Source organism: Salmo trutta, chromosome 27, assembly GCF_901001165.1.
Source record: "Salmo trutta chromosome 27, fSalTru1.1, whole genome shotgun sequence".
Lineage (NCBI taxonomy): Eukaryota > Metazoa > Chordata > Actinopteri > Salmoniformes > Salmonidae > Salmo > Salmo trutta.
The window spans coordinates 13,761,408-13,781,245 of record NC_042983.1 but is presented as its reverse complement, the minus strand read 5'-3'; the positions used below and the strand labels follow the sequence as shown (position 1 = coordinate 13,781,245).

General features: G+C 46.0%; 1 protein-coding gene across 3 annotated transcripts in view; it reads left to right on the top strand.

Annotated features, from left to right (window-relative positions):
* LOC115164348 (clathrin heavy chain 1) overlaps positions 1 to 18,278 on the top strand; it is a 40,182-nt gene extending 21,904 nt beyond the window's left edge. Inside the window, exons 3-34 of one of the 3 annotated variants that reach the window (XM_029716741.1) lie at positions 877 to 1,145; positions 1,365 to 1,526; positions 1,752 to 1,865; positions 2,221 to 2,394; positions 2,650 to 2,847; positions 3,151 to 3,351; positions 4,006 to 4,158; positions 4,713 to 4,835; positions 5,215 to 5,352; positions 5,436 to 5,600; positions 6,099 to 6,279; positions 6,706 to 6,869; positions 7,172 to 7,297; positions 7,491 to 7,633; positions 7,964 to 8,198; positions 8,290 to 8,412; positions 8,665 to 8,810; positions 8,976 to 9,159; positions 9,320 to 9,512; positions 9,706 to 9,863; positions 9,969 to 10,133; positions 10,233 to 10,340; positions 10,686 to 10,853; positions 10,965 to 11,114; positions 11,246 to 11,377; positions 11,502 to 11,612; positions 11,718 to 11,888; positions 12,400 to 12,621; positions 13,456 to 13,482; positions 15,594 to 15,669; positions 15,966 to 16,081; positions 16,250 to 18,278. In XM_029716741.1, coding sequence (XP_029572601.1) covers positions 877 to 1,145; positions 1,365 to 1,526; positions 1,752 to 1,865; positions 2,221 to 2,394; positions 2,650 to 2,847; positions 3,151 to 3,351; positions 4,006 to 4,158; positions 4,713 to 4,835; positions 5,215 to 5,352; positions 5,436 to 5,600; positions 6,099 to 6,279; positions 6,706 to 6,869; positions 7,172 to 7,297; positions 7,491 to 7,633; positions 7,964 to 8,198; positions 8,290 to 8,412; positions 8,665 to 8,810; positions 8,976 to 9,159; positions 9,320 to 9,512; positions 9,706 to 9,863; positions 9,969 to 10,133; positions 10,233 to 10,340; positions 10,686 to 10,853; positions 10,965 to 11,114; positions 11,246 to 11,377; positions 11,502 to 11,612; positions 11,718 to 11,888; positions 12,400 to 12,621; positions 13,456 to 13,482; positions 15,594 to 15,669; positions 15,966 to 16,081; positions 16,250 to 16,255 — 4,802 coding nt within the window. In that variant the 3' untranslated portion in view covers positions 16,256 to 18,278. Of the gene's footprint in view, positions 1 to 876; positions 1,146 to 1,364; positions 1,527 to 1,751; positions 1,866 to 2,220; positions 2,395 to 2,649; positions 2,848 to 3,150; positions 3,352 to 4,005; positions 4,159 to 4,712; positions 4,836 to 5,214; positions 5,353 to 5,435; positions 5,601 to 6,098; positions 6,280 to 6,705; positions 6,870 to 7,171; positions 7,298 to 7,490; positions 7,634 to 7,963; positions 8,199 to 8,289; positions 8,413 to 8,664; positions 8,811 to 8,975; positions 9,160 to 9,319; positions 9,513 to 9,705; positions 9,864 to 9,968; positions 10,134 to 10,232; positions 10,341 to 10,685; positions 10,854 to 10,964; positions 11,115 to 11,245; positions 11,378 to 11,501; positions 11,613 to 11,717; positions 11,889 to 12,399; positions 12,622 to 13,455; positions 13,483 to 15,593; positions 15,670 to 15,965 lie in introns of all 3 variants that reach the window. The other 2 variants (XM_029716740.1, XM_029716742.1) reach the window with 2 other exon arrangements.
* The last annotated feature ends 1,560 nt before the right edge of the window (positions 18,279 to 19,838 follow it).

The window sequence follows — 19,838 nt, the reverse complement described above, 5'->3', positions numbered from 1 at the left end:
CGCCCAGCCCTAGTGTGTGTAAGAGGTTTTGGTCTCCAGCCCTAGATCTCTCTCTACAGTGTACCAGGTATGTCGTACCTTTTCACCTACATGTTATGGTCTCTGTGAAACCAGTTCCGTTCCTCGCTCACTTCACTGTGCAAACCTAAAACTACAGGACATTCTGTCAGTACTAGTCTAGTTTCATCTTCAAATGCTGTCCCTTAGGCTTAGTTCCATTATAAACTGGTTGTGATATGGGAGGTTAGTAAAGTACCGAGAGTAATGAGTGTGAAAATCACTCTCCGCGTGCCAGAGACTAGAACAGTTCAGTAGTAGGCAGCAACACTGATTCTAGAAGCTCTTTCTCACTTTTTCTTCAAAATAGTCTAAATGGCTATGCCTCTTAAGAAAACTTGGCCCTGGAATGTGTAACAAATTTGTATGTCTTGTTATTTTATTTTTTGAACCTTTTTTTTCACGACCTAGGAGATTGAGAACACATTCTCCTTTACAGCAACAACCTGGGGAAGAGTTGCAAAGTTGTCCTGGAGGATCTGTCTTCTAGATACTATCTATTAGGTCTATTGAGCGTGTTATCCATCTACCTGCCTCCATGCTCTCACTGGACAGGGAAATTCAGCACTTTTGACTCGTAGAAATCCAGTTTGGCCAGTTTGCTGGGAACTTAAAGGGGTAGTTTACACACGCTACAGATTTGTGCAAAGTACAAATCTCATCAACACCTAGAAAAAGGTCCATGATCCTGGATAGTCAGCTAGCAACCCAAATGATGTGAGTTCACTAGCTACAGTTTAGCATTAGCTTCATTCAGGTTCAGGGCAAAACAATGCGTCGTCTCACTGTTTCGCCTCTCTTCCCTCCCTCGGCTCTCAGCTGCTAAGTGCCTGCAGATCTTCAACATTGAGATGAAGAGTAAGATGAAGGCTCACACCATGACCGAGGAAGTCATGTTCTGGAAGTGGATCTCTGTCAACACCGTCGCCTTGGTGACTGAAGCGGCCGTCTACCATTGGAGCATGGAGGGGGACTCGCAGCCCATCAAAGTGTTTGATCGGCACGCTAGTCTGGCCGGATGCCAGATCATAAACTACAGAACAGACGAACAGCAGAAGTGGCTCCTCCTTATAGGAATCTCGGCACAGGTACACACACACACACACACACACACACACACACACACACACACACACACACACACTCCTTATGATCAGTCTTCTATTGTCTCACATACAAACCCATACTTCACAGCGTGTGCACACATCAGACATACAGTGTAGGTTTTGTATTCTAAAAGCACCGTACTTCGGTTCTTTTCTAGCATGTTCAGATAGTGATGACATCCCGTCTTTTCTATCCTGCAGCAAAACCGTGTGGTGGGGGCCATGCAGCTGTACTCTGTGGACAGGAAGGTGTCCCAGCCCATTGAAGGCCATGCTGCAGCCTTCGGAGAGTTTAAGGTGGAGGGCAACACCAAAGCCTCCACTCTGTTCTGCTTCGCTGTGCGCAGCCAGGCTGGGGGCAAGGTGAGAACCGGACACTGGGGGGTATACAGGCATAGTGAACCTAGTAATGATTCCATAACAAACCAGGACACCCTCTGTAAGCATTACTTGTGACTGGAGGAAGCTTGTGGTTGACTCTTCTGCAGTTGAATGATGATGATTCCTTAATGCATACGTGCATACGGTCAGTATGTGTGGTTAGTATGCGGTCACCATGTTGACCGGTGTGGTCATGTTGTGTTCCAGCTGCACATCATAGAGGTGGGTCAGCCGGCTACAGGGAACCAGCCGTTTACTAAGAAGGCGGTTGACGTGTTCTTCCCTCCTGAGGCTCAGACAGACTTCCCCGTCGCCATGCAGGTAATGACCCCTAAAGACCCACCAGGGAAGGACCCACTCAGGGTGCGTCTCTCAATGCCTGAATGAATGAATGCATATCAGTCGAGCCAGACTGAATCTGTTGGGAGGTTTTCTTAATGCATATTCTGAAGCGGTTTGTTTTCTGTTTGAGTTTACCCATCTCTTGGCAACACTTACTTACCAATAACCTGCACAGACATCTCTATGTTCAGGATTCTTTAACTATTGAAACACTTAACTGCCATTCAACAATGCTGATACGACATTGGTGTTGTACACTGCTATGATAAGACCTAGGTGTCTTTGGCCCATACAGAGTGTATCATCTCTGCATCCCCGGTTTCTCTGTCCTCAGATTGGCACCAAGCACGGTGTGATCTACCTGATCACTAAGTATGGCTACATCCACCTGTATGACCTGGAGTCAGGCGTGTGTATCTACATGAACCGCATCAGCGCTGAGACCATCTTCGTCACCGCCCCCCACGAACTCACCTCCGGCATCATCGGGGTTAACAAGAAGGGACAGGTAAGAATGTCAGACCTATTAGAATTACAATACGGATGTATACAACAGGATCTCTATGGTCATTTTGTTATGGGTGGATACCAGGGAAAGTATGTACACATATACACATTATCCAGCTAAATAAAACTTATATATATATTTTTTTAATTCATTTTTGTGTCATGTTCTTTCTTATGTTTATTGAAAATCATCACAGAAAATGAGTTTTTAATCCATTGATTTATTTGAGTCATAAATGTTCTGCATCCCCCTCAGGTGTTGTCAGTGTGTGTGGAGGAGGAGAACATAGTGAACTATGCCACCAACGTGCTGCAGAACCCAGACCTGGGCCTGAGGATGGCCGTGCGTTCTAACCTGGCCGGGGCTGAGGAGCTGTTTGCCAGGAAGTTCAACACACTGTTCGCCCAGGGCTCCTACTCCGAGGCTGCCAAGGTGGCCGCATCCACACCCAAGGTAGGTCAGACGCCAGGACTAGGGGAGAGGATCTGTTGGGTTGGTTTGGGCTGAAGGAGGGTTGCAAAATTACGGTAACTTTCTCTATTTCCCCAAATCCTGGTTGGAAGATTCCTAGAATCAGGAGGGAATAAGCAGTAAATACGGAAACCCCCAACCAGAATTTGGGGAAGGTTACTGGAATTTTGTAACACTAGGAGGGGAAAATACAGTCTCTTTCTGGATCCTCGTTAGCCTTGCTATACACTTAGCAACAATAACATTGAACTACTTACTGTATCTTATCCTCTTCCTCCCCTCCAGGGTATCCTGCGCACAGCGGAGACAATCCGTAAGTTCCAGAGCGTGCCAGCCCAGCCGGGCCAGGCCTCTCCCCTGCTGCAGTACTTTGGCATCCTGCTGGACCAGGGCCAGCTCAACAAGTTTGAGTCTCTGGAGCTGTGCAGGCCCGTGCTACAGCAAGGACGCAAGCAGCTGTTGGAGAAGTGGCTGAAAGAGGACAAGGTAGGACTGACTGGAGATGGAGCAGTGGATTGGGCAGCCTTGTTACTATGCTCATACACACATCAAGACTAAGACTGTGTGTATGTAAACAGAAGTCCCCCACGGGCCTCCCGAGTGGATCAGTGGTCTAAGGTACTGCATCGCAGTGCTAGCTGTGCCGCTAAAGATTCTGGGTTCGAGTCCAGGCTCTGTCGCAGCCGGCCGCGACCGGGAGACCCATAGGGCGATGTACAATTGGCCCAGAGTCTTCCAGTTCAGGGGAGGGTTTGGCCGGCAGGGATGTCCTTGTCCCATCGCTCACTAGCGACTCCTGTGGCGGGCCGGGCACAATGTGTACGGTGTTTCCTCCGACACATTAGTGCGGCTGGTTTCCGGGCTGGATGTGCATTGTGTCAAGAAGCAGTGCGGCTTGGTTGTGTTCAGAGGACGCACGGATCTCGACCTTCGCCTCTCCCAAGTCCATACGGGAATTACAGTGATGAGACAAGACTAACTAGCAATTGGATACCACGAAATTGGGGAGGAAAAAGGGGTAAAAATAAAGAGGTCCCCCCTCCATAGTCTTTCAATCGATTCCCTTTGTGCTTGTATATTTACCCTGAAATTGCAGTATAGCTAAAGTTTATTTGTCGAATGTGTGTTGCGTGTGTGTAGCTGGAGTGTTGTGAGGAGCTTGGTGACCTGGTTAAGGCAGTAGATCCTACGCTAGCCCTCAGTGTCTACCTCAGGGCCAACGTACCCAGCAAGGTGATCCAGTGCTTTGCTGAGACCGGACAGTTCCAGAAGATAGTGCTCTACGCCAAAAAGGTACACTTCACTCTGAGAATGGATGGACCTCTCTTTGGATGTGTTGCAAATAGCACCCTATTCCCTATATAAGGCACTACCCATATGGCTAGTGATGCACTATGAAGGGAATAGGATGCTATTTGGGAGACACGACTCTCATAGTATCTCATAGCATTCTGCCATGATCATGATTTATTAAGACAACACTGTTTTAGTAGTACATTTGATTGATCTGAAGTACCTAGTTTTAAAATGTCAGCTTGCCCATTTGTCTTGTCAGATGACAGCATTATGTGGACTCTCTCTCTCTCTCTCTCTCTCTCTCTCTCTCTCTCTCTCTCTCTCTCTCTCTCTCCCCGCTGTTTCCCCTCTCTCTCTCTCCGCCTCTTTTCTCTTTCTCTCCCCCTCTTTCTCTTCCCCCCTCTTTCCTCCCTCTCTCTTTCCCTCTCTCCCCCTCTGTTCTCTCTTTCCCTCTCTCCCCCTCTGTTCTCTCTCTCTCTCTCTCCCCCTCTGTTCTCTCTCTCCCCCTCTTTTCTCCCTCTCTCTCTCTCTCCCCCTCTTTCCTCTCCTAGGTGGGCTACTCTCCAGACTGGGTGTTTCTGTTGAGGAATGTGATGCGGGTCAGCCCAGACCAGGGTCTACAGTTCTCTCAGATGCTGGTGGCAGATGAGGAGCCCCTGGCCAACATCAACCAGGTAACACATGCACATAGCACAGACACACAGGCCTGCATGAACACACACACTGCCCAGTGAGGGGCCTCCCCGGTCTGTTATTCCTCCTTTTTAAGGGCATATCAACTTCCCTTCCTCTTGTCTTAACTGGCTCTGGCTAAAGGTTGCCCACAAGCATAGACCTATGGGCCCTGGCCAAAAGTAGTGCACTATATAGGGAATATGGTGCGAATTTGGGACATACCCCTAGAATCAGCAGTTTAGATGTAACTTCATCCCATCTAATCCAGCAATGCACTTCCTTATTCAGCAGGATTATGTCCCTGTGATTCTTGTTTACCTCTTTCTCTACTGTTATTGGCTGCTAATGTCCCCCCTCTCTCTCTCGTGATTGGTGTAGATAGTGGATGTGTTCATGGAGGGAAGTCTGATCCAGCAGTGTACCTCCTTCCTATTGGACGCTCTGAAGAACAACCAGCCAGCCGAGGGACACCTACAGACACGCCTACTGGAGATGAACCTCATCCACGCCCCCCAGGTACAAACACACACACCTTTCATAATGTCTGTTGTGTTTCTGTTGGTGCAGTATGTGTTGTAACTGGTTCTGTGTGCATCCAGGTCGCCGACGCGATCCTTGGCAACCAGATGTTTAGTCACTATGACCGTGCCCACATCGCCCAGCTGTGTGAGAAGGCTGGACTGCTACAGAGGGCTCTAGAGCACTACACTGACCTGTTTGACATCAAACGGGCTGTCGTGCACACACACCTGCTCAACCCTGAGGTACGTAGGTGTATGTGAGGTGGGTTCAAATGTAACCGCTCTTGTTCTCTTCTCTCTCTCTCTCGTGGGTTCTACCCAGCTGCTACTAGCTTCTACCCCCAAGCCATAAGACTCCTGAACAGCTAATCAAAGGGCTACCCAGACCCCTCTTTTACGCTGCTGCTACTCTCTGTTTTATAATCTATGCATAGTCACTTTAACTCTACCTACATGTACATATTACCTCAACTAACCGGTGCCCCCGCACATTGACTCTACCAGTACCCCCTGTATATAGCCTCACTTCATATTTTACTGCTGCTCTTCAATTATTTTGTTACTTTTATTTTCTACTTATCTATTTTTTTACTTAACACTTATTTTTTTCTAAACCAACAATGCTTTAAGTAGTTAAGGGCTTATAAGTAAGCATTTCACTGTAAGGTCTACACCTGTTGTATTCGGCACATGTGACAAATAACATTTGATTTGTGTTAACCCTCTCCTCTCTCCCTGTAGTGGCTGGTGAACTTCTTTGGCGCCCTGTCAGTAGAGGACTCAGTAGAGTGTCTTCGGGCCATGTTACAGGCCAACATCAGACAGAACCTTCAGCTGTGTGTCCAGGTGGCATCTAAATACCATGAGCAGCTGGGAACAAACACCCTGGTGGAGCTCTTTGAGTCCTTCAAGAGCTACGAGGGTACGTCTGGGTCTTGCTTCTCTTATTTTTAATAACGTGTCGGCTTGTGGTCTATGTGGTCCAGCTGTTAGAGCCACAGACACTGGCACACATGCACAGCCTAGGACACTAGAGCCTAGGACACCTAGGACACTAGAGCCTAGGACACCTAGGACACTAGAGCCTAGGACACCTAGGACACTAGAGCCTAGGACACCTAGGACACTAGAGCCTAGGACACTAGAGCCTAGGACACCTAGGACACTAGAGCCTAGGACACCTAGGACACTAGAGCCTAGGACACCTAGGACACTAGAGCCTAGGACACCTAGGACACTAGAGCCTAGGACACTAGAGCCTAGGACACTAGAGCCTAGACTACCATATGTTTTCACTATGAAACTAGGAAACCTATTCAATTGTGAAACGGTGTTCTTCCTCTCCCAGGTCTGTTCTACTTCCTGGGCTCCATAGTGAACTTCAGCCAGGACCCTGACGTCCATTTTAAATACATCCAGGCGGCCTGTAAGACAGGGCAGATCAAGGAAGTGGAGCGCATCTGTAGAGAGAGCAACTGTTACGACCCGGACAGGGTCAAGAACTTCCTCAAGGTACGGGGGCTACCCTAGCAGTGTTGGTTAGGTGAATGTTTATTTGTAAGTCGCTCTGGATAAGAGTGTCTGCTAAATGACTAAAATGTAACAGCTGTTAGTCTGGAAGACTACAAACCAGGTTCACTAGCTTTCAGTTTTGCATGTAAGATCGGAAGTGACACGAACCAGACTGAATTCTCACCTTTCACAGTTGTTTTATGGGATATCGGCTTCCTTTTGCAAATGTAATAAAATGCTAATGAAATGTAACTATTGATGTTCTGTGTTGCCTCTCTCTCTCTCTCTCTCTCCCCCATCAGGAGGCTAAATTGACAGACCAGCTGCCGTTGATCATAGTGTGTGACCGCTTTGACTTTGTCCATGACCTGGTGCTCTATCTCTACCGCAACACTCTGCAGAAGTACATAGAGATCTACGTTCAGAAGGTAAGAGCCATCCTCCTGGCAGTAGGCCCAATGAGGAACACACCACCGCAGGGAAAGAAGAGAGGATGAGAGACGTCAAGATACCTTTATTGTTGGTTTTACCAATAAATAGCACTATCCTATCCATTTTTGTTGTTGTTGCTGTAATTGCCATTGCCTGCTATTGCCTCGCCTTGACGTGTGTGTACTGTAGGTGAACCCCAGCCGTCTGCCTGTGGTGATAGGAGGTCTGTTGGATGTAGACTGTGCTGAAGACGTCATTAAGAACCTGATCATGGTGGTGAGAGGACAGTTCTCCACTGATGAGCTGGTGGCAGAGGTGGAGAAGAGGAACAGGTACAGACTTACGCACGTGGTCTCCCACGCACGTGGTCTCCCACGCACGTGGTCTCCCACGCACGTGGTCTCCCACGCACGTGGTCTCCCACGCACGTGGTCTCCCACGCACGTGGTCTCCCACGCACGTGGTCTCCCACGCACGTGGTCTCCCACGCACGTGGTCTCCAACACTGTCGACTCCTATACTTCAAATGGAGAGAAGACTTTGTCAGAACTTTCAGGCCTGTCCTTTCCACCCTGGTGAGGCTATGCCTCAAAGATCCCAGACAAAATGTTTCACGAGGGTTTCTCAAAAGGAGGTTTTGTGTGTGTGTGTGTGTGTTCCAGACTGAAGCTGTTGTTGCCGTGGCTTGAGTCTCGTATTCACGAGGGCTGTGAAGAGCCGGCTACCCACAATGCCTTGGCTAAGATCTACATTGACAGTAACAACACCCCGGAGCGCTTCTTGAAGGAGAACACCTTCTACGACAGCGCTGTAGTGGGGAAGTATTGTGAGAAGAGAGACCCCCACCTCGCCTGTGTCGCCTATGAGAGGGGCCAATGTGACCTGGACCTTATCAAGGTCTGAACACACACACACACCACACCACACACACCCAAGGGAGATGACTATGATGCACTGATTGGTTTGGTTTCATTGTGCTCTGCTGTAGGTGTGCAATGAGAACTCCCTGTTCAAGAGTGAGGCTCGCTACCTGGTCCGACGGAAAGACCCAGAACTATGGGCCAACGTTCTAGAGGAGAACAACCCTTATAGACGCCAACTCATAGACCAGGTAAGTACAATACCCTCTGACAACACTATGTTGGTATCTCCCTGTGTTCTGACCTGCATCTCCCTGTGTTCTGACCTGCATCTCCCTGCGTTCTGACCTGCATCTCCCTGCGTTCTGACCTGCATCTCCCTGCGTTCTGACCTGCATCTCCCTGCGTTCTGACCTGCATCTCCCTGCGTTCTGAACAGCATCTCCCTGCGTTATGACCTGTATCTCCCTGCGTTCTGACCTGTGTTTCATTGTGTTTCCCAGGTGGTGCAGACCGCTCTGTCAGAGACCCAGGACCCAGAGGAGGTGTCTGTGACGGTCAAGGCCTTCATGACAGCTGACCTGCCCAATGAGCTCATCGAACTACTGGAGAAGATCGTACTGGACAACTCTATCTTCAGCGAGCATCGGTCAGTCACCATGCACGCGCACACACAAACACTTTTCAAACACTTTACTTGGCCTCGCATTTAAATATGGAGGTTGAAAATACAAAAATATTTCAAATGTTCGACGAATACCTGTAGTTGGAAGTCTTATCTAGCCTCTGTGAGTCTTCTGTGTTTCTCCCCCAGAAACCTCCAGAACCTGTTGATCCTGACGGCCATCAAGGCAGACCGGACGCGTGTGATGGAGTACATCAACCGCCTGGACAACTACGACGCCCCCGACATCGCTAACATCGCCATCAGCAACGAGCTCTTCGAGGAGGCCTTCGCCATCTTCAAGAAGTTTGACGTCAACACCTCCGCCATTCAGGTTAACAAGAGTCTGAAGATAATGCTAAATATTTAGCTAATCATTGTACCCTGTTTTGTTTCAATGCACCAACAATACTTTTCTTGACTTTTCTTTCTGCACCTTACAAATATTTGTATCATTGGATGTCTTTATTTATACTGACCAACTGTCTCTCTAGGTCCTGATCGAGCAAATCAGTAACCTGGACAGAGCCTATGAGTTTGCAGAGCGTTGTAATGAGGCCGCGGTATGGAGTCAACTGGCCAGAGCCCAGCTCCAGAGAGACCTGGTTAAAGAGGCCATCGATTCCTACATCAAAGCTGACGACCCGTCAGCCTACATGGAGGTGGTCAGCGCTGCCAGCAAGAACAGTAAGACAACACATAACACTGAAGGACAGAGGAACATGGAAAAGCAAGGAAACTGAGGCAGTAGCGGGGATAAGTCCAACAAGGCAGTAGCGGGGATAAGTCCAAAAAGAGTTCACTTGAAGCCTCCTGTGCACTGTATGTGTGTATAATGTATAGAATTTATGGCGTGTGTGTGTGTGTGTGTGTATTTTAGATAACTGGGAGGACCTGGTGAAGTTCCTTCAGATGGCTCGTAAGAAGGCCAGAGAGTCGTACGTAGAGACAGAGCTCATCTTTGCTCTGGCTAAAACTGGCAGACTGGCCGAACTAGAGGAATTTGTCAGCGGCCCTAACAACGCCCATATACAACAGGTAAATGTGTCAAATACAAAATGCACATTTATGCACATGTAACGTTCTGTTCGCTGAGACCTTTGGTTTCAACTTTGAACTCACCCTCTCTTTCTCCTCCTGCAGGTGGGAGATAGGTGTTATGAAGAAGGGATGTACGATGCTGCCAAGCTGCTGTACAATAACGTGTCCAACTTTGCCCGCCTGGCATCCACGCTGGTACACCTAGGAGAGTACCAAGCTGCTGTGGACAGCGCCAGGAAAGCCAACAGCACACGCACCTGGAAGGAGGTACATCTAAACAGTCTTACACACATGTTATGCTGTACGTGTAAGTCATTTGTTGGGTTGTGTATCATGACTTCTGTCTCTCTTTCTTTCTTTCCCAAGGTGTGTTGTGCGTGTGTAGATGGGGAAGAGTTTCGATTGGCTCAGATCTGTGGTCTACACATTGTTATCCACGCTGATGAACTGGAGGAGCTCATCAGCTACTACCAGGTAAATCCCCTGAATCACTTTAACCTGCTGGTGTCCTCTATAGTTTAGTACCAGGTAAATCCCCTGAATCACTTTAACCTGCTGGTGTCCTCTATAGTTTAGTACCAGGTAAATCCCCTGAATCACTTTAACCTGCTGGTGTCCTCTATAGTTTAGTACCAGGTAAATCCCCTGAATCACTTTAACCTGCTGGTGTCCTCTATAGTTTAGTACCAGGTAAATCCCCTGAATCACTTTAACCTGCTAGTGTCCTCTATAGTTTAGTACCAGGTAAAGGGAATGTTTTCAGATAGTTTAGGTGTCTGTACACTGTGGTTAACTCATGTTTGTGTCTGTGTGTATCAGGACCGGGGTTACTACGAGGAGCTGATAGGCCTGTTGGAGGCCGCGTTGGGTTTGGAGCGCGCTCACATGGGCATGTTCACAGAGCTGGCCATCCTCTACTCCAAATTCAAACCCCAGAAGATGAGAGAACACCTGGAACTCTTCTGGTCCCGTGTCAACATCCCTAAGGTCTCTATCTGTCTATCTAACTATCTAAAAATAAAACAATTGTAATTATTTATCTTTTTCCCCATATCTGTCACGTCTATGTGACCTCACTTCCTGTGGTTGTCCAATCAGGTGCTGCGAGCTGCGGAGCAGTCCCATCTGTGGGCGGAGTTAGTGTTTCTGTATGATAAATACGAGGAATATGACAACGCTGTCCTCACGATGATGTCACACCCTACGGACGCATGGAAGGAGGTGCAGTTCAAGGACATCATTGCCAAGGTAGCACGACCTCATCGGTCCTCACTCACGAAACAGTTGAAAACCTTTAGCCCTTCAGCAAGGTTTTCTAACCACAACTGTAGCCACCTCTCTCCGCAAGGAACTTGATTGTGTTGTATGACTCTTTCTAGGTGGCCAATGTGGAGCTGTACTACAAATCCCTTTCCTTTTACCTGGACAACAAACCTCTGCTGACAAATGACCTTCTGACCATACTGTCACCACGGTTAGACCACAGCCGCACGGTCAGCTACTTCACCAAGGTAATCAGTCAAAACACCTGTCATTAAACCCGGAATAGACTGAAAAACATGTTCCCACAATACAACCCAGCAAATTTAGCAGCAACGCAAGACCAAATAATATGACGCTTGCGTGGGTCTCCAGGTCAACCAGTTGAAGTTGGTAAAGCCTTACCTGAGGTCAGTTCAGAGTCACAACAACAAGGGAGTCAACGAGGCCCTCAATAACCTGCTGACAGAGGAGGAGGACTACCAGGTGAGGGAGTGTGTGTTGTGTTCTAGTTATGCTCTTATGTTGTTCTATGGCATTATGTGTTGTGGTCTCCAGGAAGCATGACTTGTATGTCTGTGTTGTCCATAGGGTCTGAGGGCGTCTATCGACGCGTATGATAACTTTGACACCATTGGTTTGGCCCAGAGACTGGAGAAGCATGAGCTGATTGAGTTCAGACGCATCGCAGCATACCTCTACAAAGGCAACAACCGCTGGAGACAGAGCGTGGAACTCTGCAAGAAGGACAAATTATACAAGGTTAACATTTTTGGGGGGATACTAGTTGTTCCTGCCAAACCAGCACCTGGATCCAGATGCACTGCTGTGCAAAGTTTATTTTTTGTTATTTATATATATATTTTTTTTTTACTTGTCTTGCACTGTAAATATTTTCTGGGACCTTTTCACACTTCACTCTACTTTGACTAGAGCCTGATGGGGGCACTGTTTCGCTTTGAAGGACGGAAATAGTGAATATTTAGTCAACTGCAACCTGTTGAAATAAGTGTCTTCCTTCAGTTTTCTCCTCCGTAGTTTTTCAGCTTTGGAATGATGTAACCACTGGTGCAACATCTGTGAGAATCAAAATGTTCCCGTTTCATCAGTCATCCATCCATCCATCCATCCATCCATCCATCCATCCATCCATCTCTTCCCCTGTCAGTCTGTCTCAAGATGGGATGCTGTATGCTGCAGAGACATGACTTCGGTCTCAAATCAATCTTTTAATCAAATCAATCAACCCCCTCTTACTGTGTGTGTTTGTCAGGATGCAATGCTGTACGCTGCTGAGTCTAAGGATGCTGAGCTGGCTGAGACCCTGCTGCAGTGGTTCCTGGAGGAGGGCAGGAAGGAGTGTTTCGCTGCCTGTCTGTTTGCCTCCTATGACCTGCTGCACCCTGACGTGGTGCTGGAGCTGGCCTGGAGACACAACATCATGGACTTTGCCATGCCATACTTCATCCAGGTCATGAGGGAGTACCTCACCAAGGTCAGTCCTGCTGCAAACACGGCAAGCACAGCTTGTGTCCCAAATGGCACCCTATTCCCGGTATAGTGCACTTCTGACCAGAGCCCTATTGGCCCAGGTCAAAAGTAGTGCACTATATAGAGAATAGGGTGCCATTTGGGACGTACACCAAATGTTAATTTCGGTCGGTGAAAATGTAGTAAGCTAAATAATGGATTTCTTCCTGCTAATTTGATTGGTCTCCAGATAGTTTTCTCTTCCTGTAAGAGACGGACAGTTGTCCTTGACCTTCTCTCTGTAGGTATTGTAAAAGCAGACAGGGTTTAGAGAAATATTGTTGGTAATACAAATTGAAGGAAAAAAGGAAACCGCACACTGCTCTTGATAGTATCACTGATATTTAATAAGCTTACGTATCGGCCTAACGGCCTTCGTCAGACCTTTTTTAAAAGCTCTGACGAAGGCCGTTAGGCCGATACGTAAGCTTATTAAATATCAGTGATACTATCAAGAGCAGTGTGCAGTTTCCTTTTTTCCTTCATCCTGTTTCAACTGTTGCCATGCACCTGCAACTAGATTGCTCAGATGTGCGAGTGTCTTTTTGAATTTTGGTAATACAAATTACAATAGTGGAAAGTTTACTTAAATATGGCGATAACGCTGCTGGAGAAAGCTTTCACTCAACTTTATTATTTTGTATTTCTTCACTTTGTGTTTGTAATTAAGTTAAAACATGAGACACTTTTTAAGTGGGGAAGACAACCATTCCTCTTGAACAATGTCTAGTAATGACACCACTTCCTGTAACCTTTGACCCCAAGATATGTGAGCTCATTTCTGTGGGTTCTCTTCCAGGTTGATGAGGTTGAGGAGAAGGTGACGGTCTCTGGCTCTCTTTATTTATCTCCTTTTTGTTCTGTCTGTTTCCTGTTCTAACATAGACCCTAGGTTTCTGATGTAAGAACCTAGCATGGACTTGTATGTAGACTGAGAATCCTTAACATAGGTCTGGCCTGTCCTGGTTCTTTAGAGCATCACAGGGGGTGTGGGGTTCTGTTCCAGTCCAGCACCAACCTACCCGAATAAGCCTTTTGTCTTTCTAGATTGAAGACTGAATCGGATATGTAAGAGCGGGGCAGCAAAAGCCATCCCCACACTCAACCCCCTAGGACCAGGACTGGCCACCCTTGACCTACTGAGCCCCCCCCCCCCCCCCCGTGAGGAACACATGATAGAAGATGGAACAGTATGATAGAACAGTAACATATGACAAAGTGCTGCACTATAGTCCTCAACATCAGTAGTCAGCTAGCCTGAGTGACAATCTGTTTGTTCTACCATGTCAATGCCGCCTTGTCACTTATTTGGCCTGACTAATGACCGCGATGAGCACAAACAGATCTGGGACCAGGCTAGTAGTTAGCAGCTCCAGGACTGCAGTGTCTGCTGGATTCCTATGTCTGCCATTAAACTGATCAGTGATTTGCCAGCGAGCTTGGAGACGAAGAGCAGCAGACACTTGGCCCTCCCTGGAGGACTGGAGTCGAAGCCCCCTGCTGTAAACACAGTTCTGTCAGAGTATTCTCATGTAGCTTTAACAGCTATGTACAGTAACACCGTAGTGCACAATACCACATTGTGAGAGGCATCCCCTAGCTTTACAGCCACTAGCTAGCTTTACAGCCACTAGCTAGCTTTACAGCCACTAGCTAGCTTTACAGAAACTAGCTAGCTATACAGCCACTAGCTAGCTATACAGCCACTAGCTAGCTTTACAGCCATTAGCTAGCTACACAGCCACAGAGAACCAAAACCACCTATTCCACACACTGTTGTGCATTCCAAATGGCACCCTATTCCCTACATAGTGCACTACTTTTAACCAGAGCCATACAAGTAGTGCACTGTATAGGGAATAGGGTACCATTTGGGTTGCACACCATTAATTAGCTTTCTATGCATGTTCATTATTTTATTTATCAGAGGAGGCACATACTCTCTTGTAGTTGTTTTTACTGCTGCTGACATTTTTACCATTCACACTGCCAGTTTATTTTGTAGTTATGACATTCTAATTCTTTAGTTCGTTTTAGTTAATTGTCCATACAGACAAGTCACATCTTCACAGCTATTATTACTCAAAATAGAGATTCTAAATGCCAAATATAGACCATTTGGAATAACTTAATGATTTAATTGCATAACTTCAATACAATAATACACACATTTCTGTTTGCCTCTTGAGTACATCAGAAACCTTGCTTGATTTGTTTTCTTTAGCCTATATTTGACACTACTGCTCACACTTCTGAAGCACTGCCTGCGAAGATCGCCAAACATTTACTTGAGCAAAATTACCTCAACTAGCTTTGGATAAGATAGCAGTTCACAGTTTAAAAAAATATGCATGCTCTTAACCAAGCAAAATACTTTTGATAAACTGCTCTAGATAAGTTGGTGAAATATTGCATTTTGTTAGGCAAGGAGTGCCCTGTAGCTGAAGCATGTTAAGTTGTGATTGATGTTTTTCTCCTGGACTGGGATGTGTTTTGCGTTTTCTAGGCTTGAATAAAAGTGGAGTGTCAGCATCTTGGTGTAGGCCAAGCTTCTCCACAACACAGAGAATACAACATTAACTTTCACAAGCCTTGCTGTATACAGTGCTTCTAGAGTAGTTTAAAGATGCTCCCTCACTTGTAAGGAAAACTGTAGTTTCTCACTAATCCCGCATGGCATCTTCTCGAAGGCATCCTTACTGTAGAAATATATACTAGTCTATAAAGTCTGATATTGAAAGGTGAAGTATAATATTATGCATATTGTTGTCTTCATGACAAAAGTTAACATCACCAATAAAATATTATCAGAATGTATCTCTGTACAACGTTAATTGATAAATAATTGACAACGCCACAGTTTCATTATAGTGAGCCCACCCATTAGGCGACTGACTGGCTTTTCTCTCTGACCTCTGTCTGACCCTTTGTTCTCAGGTGGACAAACTGGAGGAGTCAGAAAGCCAAAGGAAGACTGAGGAAGAAGTCACAGAACCCACCCCCATAGTTTTCGGTAGGTTCGGTAATGCAATTGATATGATATATTCCAAATCCCAAACACCCTCTTGTCCTTCTAGCCTATTAAAAGGCTTGGTTAAACTTTCTGGAATCAGTTGGCATAGGGAGGGGAATGAGTAAGGGAATCTGAATGCAACGCTAGAAAGACAGCTGTTTATTATTGATGAAAGGTAACAATTCTGTATGTTTAACTGTGTGTGTGTGTGTGTGTGTGTGTGTGTGTGTGTGTGTGTGTGTGTGTGTGTGTGTGTGTGTGTGTGTGTGTGTGTGTGTGTGTGTGTGTGTGTACAGGTCAGCAGCTGATGTTGACGGCAGGCTCTGCTCCAGTGGCTCCCCAGCCTGGATACCCAGGAGGCTACGGATATGCTGCCCCAGGCTACTCCCCCCAGCCTCCCTACAACTACAACATGTAGACCACCTCTACTACAACATGTAGACCACCTCTACTCCCCCCAGCCTCCCTACAACTACAACATGTAGACCACCTCTACTCCCCCCAGCCTCCCTACAACTACAACATGTAGACCACCTCTACTCCACCCAGCCCCCCTACAACTACAACATACAACTACAACATGTAGACCACCTCTACCCCACCCAGCCTCCCTACAGCTACAACATGTAGAACACCTCTACCCCACCCAGCCTCCCTACAACTACAACATGTAGACCACCTCTACCCCACCCAGCCCACCTAGGGCTACACTAAGACTGTGTCCCAAATGTCACCCTATTCCCAAAATAGTGAACTACTTTTGACCAGGGTCCATATGACTCTGGTCTAAAGTAGTGCAGTATATATAGGCTATATGGTATCCATTGGGACGCAGATCATGTAGACCTTAAGGTCCCAATAATTCTACCTGGAGCTTCTAACACGCCCCCCTTGGCCAACCTCGGGCCCCGACCTGAACCACACTTACCCTGCACTGGGATACAGATACAGCTTGCTTATGGATTCTATATGTATTCCCTGCCTTGACACCCCTGATACTCCTAATCTCACTACTCTGAGACATACCTCGCCCACCTATGGACACTCCTAACCCCCACACCCAAATATCTCAACTGAAAAGACCTCCACTTTCCTCCCACCTCCTCTCGCTCCTCACCTCCTCTCACTCCCACTTCCTCTTGCTCCCCCTCTCCCTCCAATGGAATAGAGCAAGACTAAGTGACCCCTCTACCTAGGCTGAACTGACCAGCCCACCCGCCATTCACCACGCACCGCATGACAACAGCGCTTAGCTCCTAGAGAAAATAACTAATAAGACGTCGCTAATGTACAGTACACCTCTGTCCAGGTATTCTGTTACTGTTCTATAGACTGTATCAACTGTGTCAACCATAGAACAGCTTTTTTAATATCCAAATTTTTTTTCTAGAGATTATAATACAGCACTGATGGTACAGAGACTTTGTTACTGAGGAGCCGGAGAGGGGGCGGGTGAAGGGGGCGTAGCACCGAGTGCCCCCACCCTCTCCTAAGCACTGTTAGGCCTTATACAGGAGGGGGTTTCAAATTTGAGTCATTGTTCACGTTTGTTTCAAGACTGTTTCTGTGCAATAGAGATCTTAACAGGTACCATGTGTTGGAGATACAGTACTATATTGACTAGGAATACTAGTTACTGGGGTTATGGTGTACTGTCTGTGTGTAGTTTATCAAGCATGTAGGGATCTGTTGACAACACCAAGACTGGGAAGGTTTGCGCTGTTCCTTCTCTTCTCTGGAGTCGTATTATCTGATAATAACCAAGTCAAGATGGACGTTGGGTCTCTCCACTACACTGTGATGTACGGTACAGGATGCCACAGCTCTGGTTGTTGACGATGTGAAACATAACTGCGATATGCTGATGTCTGTGCATGTGCTGCCAAACATATAATGCTGTAACAATGCAACCAGGAGCACAATTTCCATGTTACACATATACCAAGTATTACCTATGTTGTGTTCAAAACTAAACAAATGTATTTTGAAGCCTTTTACTGTCTCACCATTGACGACAACTAACAGAATGGTGAAGAAACTCCAATGTTACACAGAGAATAAAAACATACTAGAGGAATAGAACTCGTATGTATCCCTGTACCAGTGGTTCAGAGTTAACAATTCATTTACTGAAAAAAAAACGGTATAATTTAAGATATGTTGCGATACTTAAATAATCAAATGAGTCCATTATGGAATAAAATAGTGTATTGTCTATAGTGCATTGTTGTAGTCTTAAGCATTAGTATGATACTTTTTTTTAAAGAAAATGACAAAATACAAAAAGAGCAGAATACAAACATAAACTATTCAGCATGATTGCTTGCAGCAGCCATCATCCTGGGGTTCGTTTTCTTCCTGTTCAAGTAGAACCTGTCTGATAAATGTTCTGGAAAACTATCACTAGGGTTTATGGGTAAATCTGGCCTCGTGCATCCGGACAGACGGCCATGTCCACTGTTGTCCATTGGACCCAGAGCTGTGCCGCGACATTGTAAAAACGTTGGATTGGGGTTTTGTAGGAAAACTAAATCTAAGCTGTGCACAAGCACTACCGTATCTGCACAAGTCATGGTCTCTGAAGGATAATAAAGTTTACACACACATTATCTGTCTGTGATCATTTCACGATGCTCATAGTAACTCTAGAGGGAACTTGGATGTCTATTTGGTAAGATGTGTTTGCATTGTCGTACTATCAACCCTGGGTTTTACTAAGAACCTTTGGTCATAAAGCCGACAACACTCAGACAGTCACAATGGTTAATCTCAACTAATGACACTGTCCAGGCTGTTCCTTAAATGTTATTTAATTGTTATGTGTCCTTATGATGAAGGGTTTAAGTCAAATGTTTGCATTGTCAACTTATTCCATTCAATCTGACTTACTGACTTGGTCAGTTTACAGGTCATTTACAAACTTCCTTGATCAGGTTTGGTGTTTTTTTTTTCTCCACTTCCTTCTAAGATGTTCTTGCTTCTTTTAGTTTTGACAATGCAATCAATACTATACAATCTACAGTTTAAGTCGGAAGTTTACATACACCTTAGCCAAATACATTTAAACTCAGTTTTGCACAATTCCTGACATTTAATCCTTGTAAAAATTCCCTGTCTTAGATCAGTTAGGATCACCACTTTATTTTAAGATTGTGAAATGTCAGAATAATAGTAGAGAGAAATATTTATTTCAGCTTTTATTTCTTTCATCACATTCTCAGTGAATCAGAAGTTTACATACTCAATTAGTATTTGGTAGCATTGCCTTTAAATTGTTTAACTTTGGTCAAACGTTTCGGGTAGCCTTCCACAAGCTTCCAACAATAAGTTGGGTGAATTTTGGCCCATTCTTACAGAGCTGGTGTAAGTGAGTCAGGTTTGTAAGCCTCCTTGCTCGCAAACGCTTTTTCAGTTTTCCCCACAATTTGTCAATGGGAGTGAGGTCAGGGCATTGTGATGGCCACTCCAATACCTTGACTTTGTTGTCCTTAAGCGATTTTGCCACAACTTTGGAAGTATGCTTGGGGTCATTGTCCATTTGGAAGACACATTTGCGACCAAGCTTTAACTTCCTGACTGATGTCTTGAGATGTTGCTTCAATATATCCACATAATTTCCTGACTCATGACGCCATCTATTTTGTGAAGTGCACCAGTCCCTCCTGCAGCAAAGCACCCCCACAACATGATGCTGCCACCCCCGGGCTTCACGGTTGGGATGGTGTTCTTCGCCTTGCAAGTCTCCCCCTTTTTCCTCCAAACATAACGATGGTCATTATGGCCAAACAGTTCTACTTTTGTTTCATTAGACCAGAGGACATTTTTCCAAAAAGTACAATCTTTGTCCCCATGTGCAGTTGCAAACTGTAGTCTGGCTTTTTTATGGCGGTTTTGGAGCAGTGGCTTCTTCCTTGCTGAGCGGCCTTTCAGGTTATGTCAATATAGGACTCGTTTTATTGTGGGTATAGATACTTTTATACCTGTTTCCTCCAGCATCTTTACAAGGTCCTTTGCTGTTGTTCTGGGATTGATTTTGCACTTTTTGCACCAAGGTACGTTCATCTCTAGGAGACAACGCAGCTCTTTCCTGAGCGGTATGACGGCAGTGTGGTCCCATGGTGTTTATACTTGCTTACTATTGTTTGTACAGATGAATGTGGTACCTTCAG